Source organism: Helianthus annuus, chromosome 14 (genome assembly GCF_002127325.2).
Source record: "Helianthus annuus cultivar XRQ/B chromosome 14, HanXRQr2.0-SUNRISE, whole genome shotgun sequence".
In the NCBI taxonomy this organism is placed as follows: Eukaryota; Viridiplantae; Streptophyta; class Magnoliopsida; order Asterales; family Asteraceae; genus Helianthus; species Helianthus annuus.
The window spans coordinates 152980121-152991900 of NC_035446.2; the positions used below are offsets into that span (position 1 = coordinate 152980121).

The 11780-nt window shown below is 33.4% G+C and overlaps 1 protein-coding gene across 3 annotated transcripts; it reads left to right on the forward strand.

The window, feature by feature from the left end:
• Positions 1–1493: 1493 nt before the first annotated feature.
• On the forward strand, positions 1494–11085 carry LOC110939601 (protein REVEILLE 8). Of its 3 annotated transcripts, XM_022181168.2 has the most exons (9): positions 1495–1749; positions 1863–1920; positions 2926–3049; positions 3135–3287; positions 3377–3502; positions 3632–3741; positions 3855–3914; positions 4064–4195; positions 10725–11085. In XM_022181168.2, the coding sequence occupies exons 1-8, from the start codon at positions 1601–1603 to the stop codon at positions 4145–4147; spliced, it is 864 nt and encodes a 287-aa protein (XP_022036860.1). In that variant the 5' UTR covers positions 1495–1600; the 3' UTR covers positions 4148–4195; positions 10725–11085. The 3 variants fall into 3 exon arrangements, with proteins under 3 accessions (XP_035839279.1, XP_022036860.1, XP_022036861.1); XM_035983386.1 differs by lacking the exon at positions 10725–11085 and having other exon boundaries at positions 1494–1749; positions 3855–3939; positions 4064–4284; XM_022181169.1 differs by lacking the exon at positions 4064–4195.
• The last annotated feature ends 695 nt before the right edge of the window (positions 11086–11780 follow it).

Genomic DNA, 11780 nt, shown 5'->3' on the forward strand with positions numbered 1-11780 from the left:
TTCATTGGTCCACTCCTCCCTCTCTCCTCCCCTCTCTTCGGTGAATCCCCACCGATTTCACTCCCCCAAACCACTCACCTAAGTGATGGCGGCGGTGTTCCCCTTAGGTGAATGAGGTCACCGAATGGGGTCACCGAAGGTGCCCCTTACACCCTAATACTTCACCAAGTCGTTTATAGGATATTTTTCATCATGTCAAATGTGACAGTTAAAAAATTAAGAGATTCATATTTGGAGTAGATAGATAAGTAAACCATGCGTAATGATCATTATATGGGCGTGAAAAGGATTGATAAGGACAAGAGAAATAAAATTGGGAAATAATAACGGAAGAAACATTGTGACAAACATTTAATGGGGTTTGTCCGACTTCAGGCCCAGACTCCTCATCTAAAGCCCTACTATAATTGTGGAAACACATGACTCTTGAATGTTATTAATACACGCATTTATTTAGTCTTCTAATTATAATGGTAGTATGCCAAATTTAATTTCATAAGATTTGTCAGCATCTACCAACTTCAGATTAACCATATAATTATCTTATAGAGGCATGATGTAATTATTATCTCATTCTCAAACAGAAACATATCAAAATTTCATGTACCAAATAGAAAAAATAACTACATACATACATAAAATTGGAACAACACGATTCATTTTCTTGTATGATTTAACTTTACCAGCTAAACATATGTATTGTTGATGATAAGTGAACAAAAAACTGAAAAACTGATAAACTGGGAGTTATACGTTTACACCATATTTTTTAGCCTATGTTAATGGAATAAAGTAGGATATATTAACAAAAACAAATACATGACTATGCTATATCTTCACGTATTCCATTACCATAGACGTAACTAGAGCTGCAAACAAATCACACGTTTGGCGAACAGTTTTTGAACCATTTGTTGGGAAGTTCGTTCAATTAAACAAATCAACATGGACAAGAAATTCATTTCGTTTAGTAAAATGAACGAACATGAACAGAGGCCGCGTTCGTTCATTTATGTTAGTGAATGTCCGATACGAGTTCGTTTATGTTCGATAATTCCTAAGTGTTTTTAGTTTTTATTTTATTTATATACTTCAAAATTCTGACAAATAAAATATTTAATAAGTGTCAGAGTATTATATATTTTGTTCATCAATGGTTGTTTGTGTGCGTTTGTTTCCATCTGTGTTCATGAACATTAGTTAATTTGCGGTCATCTGTGTTCATCAACGTTCGTTGCCTATAATTAACAAACGAACACGAACATAAAATCTCGTTCGGTAAGTGTTCATGAACCATTCGTGAACACAAATATTTCATTACAAACAAACACTAACAAAGCCTTATTCGTGTTCGTTCGGTTTGGTTGCAGCCCTAGACGTAACTATTATACGGGGTGTGTTTAAATCGACACACCCCCCACGAATACTTTGTTAAAGGTTTTGTAAAATCGGTGAAAGTATAAGGTCCTCAATACAAAAACTGAAACTAAACATTCAAGTGGGGCGATTTATTGAAGGTCGCCACAGATCACCTGAGCCACACAACAACACATACCGACGACACTCCATAACCCGCAGCATCAGAACAACAACAACAGGCATGAACAGTAACAGCAAAAACTCTACACATTCATCTTCTTCATCAATGGATAGTTCCGGCAAGAAGGTTCGGAAGCCCTATACTATTACAAAGTCCAGAGAAAGCTGGACTGAAGAAGAACACGATAAGTTCCTTGAAGCTCTTCAATTGTTAGTAACTTTTCTTTGCTCCAAATTTTATTATACATCACGAATGATGTTCATGTTAATTGTTTATGCAAGCTAAAAGTCAATTCTGTGACTTCTGTCTCATTTTCTTTCAGGTTTGATCGTGATTGGAAGAAAATTGAAGACTTTGTTGGTTCAAAGACAGTAATTCAGGTGTATATTTCTCATCTGTACTTTAACAAATCCTATGTTAGATCTGCTGCCCATATTAATAACTCAGGATGTTTTTAATTATGTCAGAGATACCGTTTATGATTAAAAAAAAACACAATAAATGTTGCAAAAAGTAAATAATAAAACGAAAAAGGTGTGGCTTGAGGCTTGTGATAAACATTGTGTACGGTGCGGTTGTAAGGTGCATCCCCTAGGTCTAAGAGGTAGAGAGTTCAAATTCTGCAGGTAGTGGTGACCTTGAGATTTCCGACCGGGGGTTCGAAAACGTATATACCAAAAATTTCTATAAAACCGGGGGGTCAAAAACGTATATACTCAAAAATTTCTATACGAAAACTACATACTCTCCACTAACGAGCGAAAAGTTCAGAGGGTCGGCCGCCCCCTCCCCCCCACCCCCACAAAGCTACGCCCTTGCCTGCAAGGTACATGTATAGGAGTATTTAAGAGTATATTAGTTTACCGCTGAAAAAGTATATCTGTACCACTTGCCATCCAATTTCTCACACCACTTTCGTTTCAATGTACAACTTTAAACATCGATATCTCTTTCATTTTGGCTCTGTGTTGGATACTTCTTTGCTCGTTGCAAAGCCTTTATGAAAGAGAACGTAAACCCTTTAATTAATAATTATTATATAATAATTACATAAATATTTGTGTACAAAATTAGTAAAAAATCACCTTTTCACTAAAATTTCCAACAAATTATTCAATGTATTACTTTCTATGCGTTGTAGAACCATGCTTTAAATCACTGGACTCATTTTTCTGTATGTAATTTGGTTGAAATGCAGCTTGTTATATATGATTTGGTCTCTGGTGTGTTCACCCCCTTTTAGTTTTGTTTATTAGTAATTCGCTAAAGGGCATCGATTAACTCCTTAACTATAAGTCTATAAGTGAATATAACTGCATTTGAGCTTAACATTCTAATGATATACTTCCTTAATTTTCAATTGAAGGGGGTAATTCTATTTGCAGATACGAAGTCACGCCCAGAAATATTTTCTGAAGGTCCAAAAAAACGGATCAATCGCACACGTCCCGCCACCTCGTCCGAAACGCAAGGCTACACATCCTTATCCACAAAAGGCAGCCAAAAATGGTTGTGTATAAAATATACTCCAAATTTGTTATATTTTATATCTGTAATTTTTATTTTAATAACATTTTCTTTAACTGTATGGCAGTTCTATTACCACTTCAAACATCCATGTGCTATCCTTCCTCAATGAGTACCCTTACGCCTGGATATACTCCGTGGGACGACACTTCCCAGCTTATCAGTCCATCTAGTGGAATTATGACTTCACACGATGAATATGATCTACATGGGATTGAAGGCATGCATACATATTTGTAATCTTTCGTTTCTTACTCGTCTGATAAGGTTATTCCGGCATTTAATATTAAGTCAATTGCCATTCCTCAGCTGACTCTGGATCAAGAGGCGCGCTAAAGATTAGTAACATCAGTAGTAGTGGCGTAGGGAGCTCCAGTAGAGAAATTCCTAGTTCTGAACTATCAAAACAAACGGAACCAGCTTCCGTCCTTCATGGTAATCTTGTACTTCATATATACATACATGTATCTATTTAAGTTGGCGACCCACACTACTTGATTCTGTTCTAAGTGAACCAATTCTGTAACTGTCGTCCTTATTTTTTTTATTGAATACCTTTTTCAGGCATACCAGATTTCTCTGAAGTTTATAGCTTCATTGGAAGTGTTTTTGATCCCGAAAGTAAAGGGCATGTGCAGAAATTAAAGGAGATGGATCCTATAAACTTCGAAACAGTGAGTCAGTTCAGATTTATTAATGTCAATTGTATTATCCATCGTTCTATTAACGCAATCTTGGAGTTGTTAACTTCAGCAAAATTCTAAATTTCTTTCATTTGACCGAGCAGGTCTTGTTACTAATGAGAAATCTCACGGTCAACTTGTCAAGTCCCGACTTTGAGCCAATGGTATTTATGTCCTTTCCATGAACCTGTATCTTTTTCTAGTAACCGGTAACTTAGATATTATAATAGATCTTACATCATAACATCCATGAATTTTGTAAATATTAGTGGTTTTGTTAGTCTTGACCTCTAGATTATGTTGATGGGTGCAGAAAAAGGTCTTGTCATCATATGAAACCGATTCCAAAACTTTAGGAGTGTCCGCAGACAGTGTTTACGAACGCCCAAAGCAATGAGATTAGGGGCTTCCAAAACTATAGGAGCGCCCTCGTAATTACTATGTAGTATGTCTTTTCCTTTGATCTATCCTAACTACTATAGTTACATGTTGTAAGATTAAATATTTATTTATTTATATTTAATCTAGTAGCCATCATTATCATTTATATAATACGGATCAAAATATATTAAAACCTATAATAAATTAGTTGGTAATTGTTGATGGGCCAGATTACCCTAATTAACTAATTGGGTTTCCCCTTGGGTGTATATAAGGAGATTACCAGAGAGGGATTAGGGTTAGACCCTCATAACATCACACAAAAAAACGCCATCCTCTCTCTCCATTACTACGAGTTCTTCAACCCTAAAGAACTCGGTACTACCATCAAGAAGATACATCCTAAAGGGGAACCAGACCAATCTGACGAACATGACGTCTACTTCCCTCTCTGGTGTGGTGACTGCTAATCAGGTACACACCTCTTATTTTATTGTTCATGATTGAATTTACATCATTAGGGTTTATGTTTTACCCATGATCTTATGATATAATCAACATGTGGTATCAGAGCGTATGTTGATTATATCAATTCAATCAAGGATATCAATGAATTGAACTATATGAATTAATCAAAACATTAAGATTGTATTTTTCCAGATTTGCGATTTTTTAATCTGGATATTGATTTGAAAATTAAATCAATCATAATTACCTTTTGTTTGATGGTGACTAAATCATTTTTTTTTATGAGAATAATCGCCCAGAATTGCTTTATGTGGCTTTGAAATTTAAAAGTATAATTAATTCAATGAATTGTTTTTTGTATTAAAGTTCACATGAATATTGAACTGAAGTCATGTGTTCTTGTAATGACTCCATAAATTCATTTTTTAATCCACGCATAAATTGAATTTCGTGGAATGGATGGATTTTCTCATTGAAATATAATCCACGCATATATTTGAATTTTCTCATTCAAATATAATCAACATGAATATTAAATCAATTATTATATTGAGATTTCATTTATTTTATTTATATGAATGTTTGTTATGATGTCATCTAATTTTGTGATAGATTAGATTTTGATTATATTTCCTAAAATTGTATAACTTTATCTCCAAGTTTCGAATAATATATTATTTATAATCGAATAACTAACTTGGATAGATAGAAATATCTTGAAATGATAATCAAAATCCATTAAAATTAGCTGATTCAACCTTATCACAAAACAGCTGTTAACGAGGTTGCTACTCGCAACCATGAGGTTGCTACTCGCAACCATGAGGTTGCTACTCGAAACCATGAGGTTGCGACTCGAAACCATGAGGTTGCGACTCGAAACCATAACATGATTGATCGAAACCATAAGGTTACGACTCGCAACCATAACGTGATTAGTCGAGACTAAGGTTGCGACTCGAAACCATAACAGCATAACTCGAGACTAAGGTTGCGACTCGAAACCATAACAGCACGACTCGAGACCATGACTCGAAATCTCAAAACTTAGGCTGTTTAATGTGAACTAAGACTTAGCTAATTAATAATTGGTTTTGTAAATACTTAGTTAATTAATAAGGATCAAATAATGTTTTACAAAACCAAAATAGCTTAACTTGAATGAGCTTTTGATGTATTAATTCTGGCCAAAGCTGATTTACTACATCTATTTATTGTTCAAGTCTTATAAAAGCTATGTTAAGTATGCATTACAAACGTGAAATGTCTTAATTCTGGCCAAAGCTGATTTAATTCATTTATGTTTAGCATGCTTGACAAGTGCATAACTAAAGTGATTGTCTCATTTCTGGCCAAAGCTGATTTGTCACGATTACTTTGCACACATACTTAAATGATTACACTTCTGGCCAAAGCTGATTTGTCTTTGTTTAAGTAGGATTTTACTAAGTCTATTATTTTGATGTTAGTAATAGACATATCACAATCTCTTCACATAATGATCCTTATATTAATGATCCTTACTTAATTTTATGATCATTTCGTCTGCCTTATTTTAAGTACCCATAATTTTACTCACTATAATTTACTTCTACCTATATCTCATCCACTCTAATTCCTAAACCCAAATGTTTGCTTTATTTAAAGTTTCTATTGGAATTAGCTCTTAAATTAAATCCTTGATTATTTCTTAAGACACGATAATCCTATTGCTCTCTTCTGATAAAGATTATAAAGAAGAAAATTAGAGCATGATGATCAGGACAAATCGAACATGATGTCTCTTATAATAATCAAGAACTCTCTAACATAATGCTATCACTAAAGTTATTCCAGATTAAGATTTTCCTAAGGCTAATCTCTTATATATGGAATAATCACTAGAACTCCTAAGATGCATGCCTTCTTTTAAAATTCTAAACTATAAAGTTAAGTGGTATATGTGAATACATAATAATGTACGATACCATGACCCGTAAAGTTAAGGGCTTACGCATGGAAATAAGTACATTTTTCCAGTACATTACATACTAAGATTTTCACTTGTACAATTTGATGCCTTATAAATCAACTATAACACACAAAAGTACCAAAGTATAATGAGTGTGTTGATAAGCAACATATGTACAAATAAATAAATGTTTAAAGCTGGAAAATAAGTTGTTACTCACCTTACAACCACTTAATTTAAAAGAGGATTGTTTTAAGGTCTATAGACAAATTACAAGTAAAAATTCCAACTTTTAGTTTCTTCAAAGGAAAATCTCACTGCATAATTATGTCATTAGACTAAACATAAGCAACGAGACTATCCATTATTCTAAAGAACAGTTGGATGAATTAATTAGGTAGTCACTTCCTATGATATTTAAGTCTACTAATTTTTAATATTCCTATTAACACATGATAAGTTGACTCTAGTTCTAAACGTTTCCTTACCAGAACTCAACAAATAATTAACATGAGAGTTAGTGACAAAATTAAATGTTAAGGCTATAAAAACCATAATAAGCAGTCTTCTAACAAAACCTTTCGATACCTTACATATTCTAAAGATTAATCAGAATATAGTATCATAATTAAGCTATGTTATGAAGGCTGTGAGGTTTGCATGGTTAACATAAAGTCACACTTACTTAAACTCTCATATTATTTGTTTTAATATCTGAATTGAAACATTACTAAGATAAAACTAGATGATACCTTACACTTTCACAACTTTTGTCATCATGTAAATGAGAATTTGACAAAAGGAAAATGAGACTTAAAAACTTCATCCATTATAACCAAAATTCATGAGAAATCATGACATGGTTAATGAGGATGATTTCTTATCTAATCTCATTCTAAGTGTTTTTTTAAATCATGGCGTTATAGCCCTAAATATCACATGGCTCAAGGAATAAGTATGGGTCCATCATAAGTCATTCATTGACATTCGTGGAACTTATTCCAAATGAAACATTTAGACATAATTCATTTATCATTTAAAGACTATCTACTTGTATCTAAATTTGTCGTATATGGCCCACAGTTTTTTAAAAGAAATCTATTCATATATGTACTTAATAAGATTTCTATTAAATATGTCCCTAAAGTTTCTCATGATATCTGGACATTAAAGGAATCAAATAAAGTCTAACGTATATATGATAGGTTCCTACGTCACGTAGCTCATTGAAACTTCTCTTGTAGCATTCTAGAGATATTAAAGATCAGTGGGAGCATTAAGTGTCTTAATAATAACTTGCAATAGTTGCAAGAGGTGGGGAGTGAAAAATTTATATTACTTCAATTTACACCTCTTGTACAAGACACTGCTCCATTATGACACTGTTCTATCAAAACTTGCCTCCTTAAATCTAAAGCTACTCTTACAAAAGTTTCATTGTTGCTTAATTGTGGGCACACTTAGATTTCTTATCTAAACTAACATAATCCTCAACAAGAGAAACTACAACGACTAACGTCATTAATATGTTTTCTCTATTAGAATTTGTTGGTCATTAAACATTGACCCTAAGCATGCCGAGTTCCTTAAGTTTTCTAAGGTCAGTGGGAGCAGTCAAAGTCCTTATTATGACTTGCAAGGAATACAAGAGGCGGGGGGAAGAGTGTCATTAAATTCACTCCGAATTTAACTCCGATTACACCTCTTGTACACTATACTGCACCAACTCTTACAAACTTAGAATGAAAATGATAGCAACCTAACCAAGAGCTAATCCATAAAATTGAAACTTTTAATGAACCCAATAATCAACTCAGGAGGTCATCTAGGTTTAAAAACCTACTAACTTTGATGATTACATAACCTCCCTAACTGAAGTTGAAATGGATTTTGGAAAAGTTTACTGATCCTATCTCTTCAAATTAAGCCAGTAGAGTTAATCAATCTTCTAAATAGAATAAAATCGTTTTCTAGTAAAACTGATTTTATGTGTTCATATAACGTTTGGGATTTGATTGAATTACCTAAGAGTGTTCATAACTAAACCAAATCCTTATATAAACGTTAAGACACAAAGAAGCATGATTGATTGTCAAAGGTTATACTTAGGAAGAGATAAATTATCAAAGATTTCTTTGAGGATCATCACTGTTCTAGTAGCTTATAATAGTTTAAAGCTACATTAGATGAACATTAAAAGAATTTTCCCTAACAATGGCTGACACATTTACATGTTCATTAGATAACAATCTAAAGTTTCAAACTGAAGGTTAAAGAACGCTTCATTGTAAGCCAATAATATCCATGTATGGGTTAATGCAAACATTATAATGTGATCTTAACGTAATTATTTTCATCAAGAATCAAGTGGATTAATGAACCTACCTCAAAATGAGTGGGAGCAACTAAATTAAACTTGTCTATATAGATGATATTCTTTTGACAGGTATATGTTACATAAGTCAAAGCATTGTTAACAAAAACTTTGATATAATAGATCTCAGAGATATCTCTTACATAATAGATATCATAACATGTTGAGATAGACCAAATGGGACATTACTTCCGTTCCATAAGTTTAACATTAAATTGGTCCTTACATATGTAACAAACAATACTGCTCTCCTTTAGAGGATAATAGGATAAATGAGATTATTTCTTACGCTTCACTAATTAGAAGCCTTACGTAAGTTTAAGTCTATACTCGTTTAGATATTACTCATATTGCAACACACTAGATATGTCTAGATTAATGTGAAGCATTTAATTGAGTATTACAATATCTTTAAAAGAAACGAGAGACTATAATTTAAAGAAGAAGTGAGAATTAAAACCGGTTTATTACTCTAACTTTGTAATATTCAAAGATGACAAAATGTAATTTCGGGTATATCTTTATGTCAGCAGACAAAACCTATCTTATGGAGGAGTCATAATAAACTGATAATAACAACCTAAGATATGACGATATAATATATTGTTGATCACAAAGCAATAGTCACTAAATGTTGTTGGAAATTTATCAGTGGACTCATAAGTTTATTAACTCCATATAATTAATATATTGAAGACTTATTGTGATAAAGTCAGCTACCATGTCTCCTTGAACAGTAACAGTTCGAGAGGTGCTGCATTACATTTCGATACACAATTAATTATTCGTTTATGAACGAATTGAGGAAACTAAATCTTTGTATCGAATGCATTCATGATATGCTTAAGGATCCTATAACTAAAAGTCTATCACCCATAACTATTATGTAAGCGCTTATAATAATCACGGGTTTATTGATGACTATGTACAACTGCATATCGTACTATGAATGATTAACTTTTAATATTCCTCATCAGTTTGATTTTGTATGTCTCTTACATATGTTCTGCCGGTGTAATGACATATAGACAACTATAAATACAAATCAAACGCTAAAGGGCTTGTTTGTATTTTGATCATAACTGTTAGGTTTTAAATTAAGGCTATAGTATGACTAATGGGGGTCCTGAGTCGCATAATGATTCAACGGCTGTATTTCTCTGCTATAGTTCTTGTTTAAAGCTAAAATGAGTATTAACTTCTGATCAGACTTATCTAATACTCATGATAAATGATTATTCGGCTAAGTGGGAGAATGTAAGATTAAATATTTATTTATTTATATTTAATCTAGTAGCCATCATTATCATTTATATAATACGGATCAAAATATATTAAAACCTATAATAAATTAGTTGGTAATTGTTGATGGGCCAGATTACCCTAATTAACTAATTGGGTTTCCCCTTGGGTGTATATAAGGAGATTACCAGAGAGGGATTAGGGTTAGACCCTCATAACATCACACAAAAAAACGCCATCCTCTCTCTCCATTACTACGAGTTCTTCAACCCTAAAGAACTCGGTACTACCATCAAGAAGATACATCCTAAAGGGGAACCAGACCAATCTGACGAACATGACGTCTACTTCCCTCTCTGGTGTGGTGACTGCTAATCAGGTACACACCTCTTATTTTATTGTTCATGATTGAATTTACATCATTAGGGTTTATGTTTTACCCATGATCTTATGATATAATCAACACATGTACATTATCATTTCATTATCAATACAATTTATTTTCGTTCTTTATACGATCAAACGTTTTGTTCTGAACCATGTGTTCCTGTTTATCAGAACTATAGATGAGACGCGTGTGGAAGTTTACATGGAAAGCTCTATGAATGGTGGAAACCATACAAAAGGAGTTTGGAACACGCACAAGGATGTGAAGATCAAATCTCCAAAAAGAAGTCCGGTGTGGTTTAGAACCGCGAATATCAAATGTGAAGATGGTCATACAGTTCGGGGTTGTAGCCGGATACGGGTGAATTTCTTGAAGATCTTCTTGTGATTTTATATGTTTTTTTTTTATATATTTTTGGCTAGTATATTGTAAGAGTGGTGTCACTAAAAGTAAAAAGAGGGAAAAGTAATAATGCCTAACAAACTGTTGCAGAACAAATTTTGATTTATGTACCGTTTCCTTGAACTTGAATGGTGGTGTTTAGTCTATTGCTTTTATTCAAAACTTGATGATAGACATCACGACCTTAAAATGAATGATTCAATAATGGAATGAACGCCCTAAAAGGTGTCTTGCACGCTTCTAAAGAATAATATGAGTTGTTGAATAAATTTTCATGGTTATAAGACTACTGGGTGTGGAGGGGCTTGGGTTGGGGGTATTGCTCGACACGTGCAGAACAAATTGCTTGATTGCTCACGGGCTTTCGACAAATTTGTCTTACCCTATAGATTTGGCATTTTAGTCCTCCTTCCACATATTATTTGGAGATTTCTGTACACGTTTCAATCAACGTTTTCTATATAGGTCCCTCTCCTTCCACATAGTTGGGATTAATTGGAGATTTGGGACACGTCTCAGTCGACGTATTCAATATAGGTCCCTCTCCTTCCACATAGTTGGGATTATTTGGAGACTCGCGACATGTCGTCTCATAGTTGGACGAAAATTTTATCTCTTTTCCACATAGTCGGGAATTAGTTGGAGATTTAAAACACGTTTCAGTCAACGTATTTAATATAGGTTCATCTCCTTCCGCATAGTTGGGATTTCAGTCAACGTATTTAATATAGGTTCAATGAACGTAGAATGTAATTCCTTCCTCCTTCCACATAGTCTGGATAAATTGGAGGAGTGGATATATATTGTTACATAGTTGAACGATA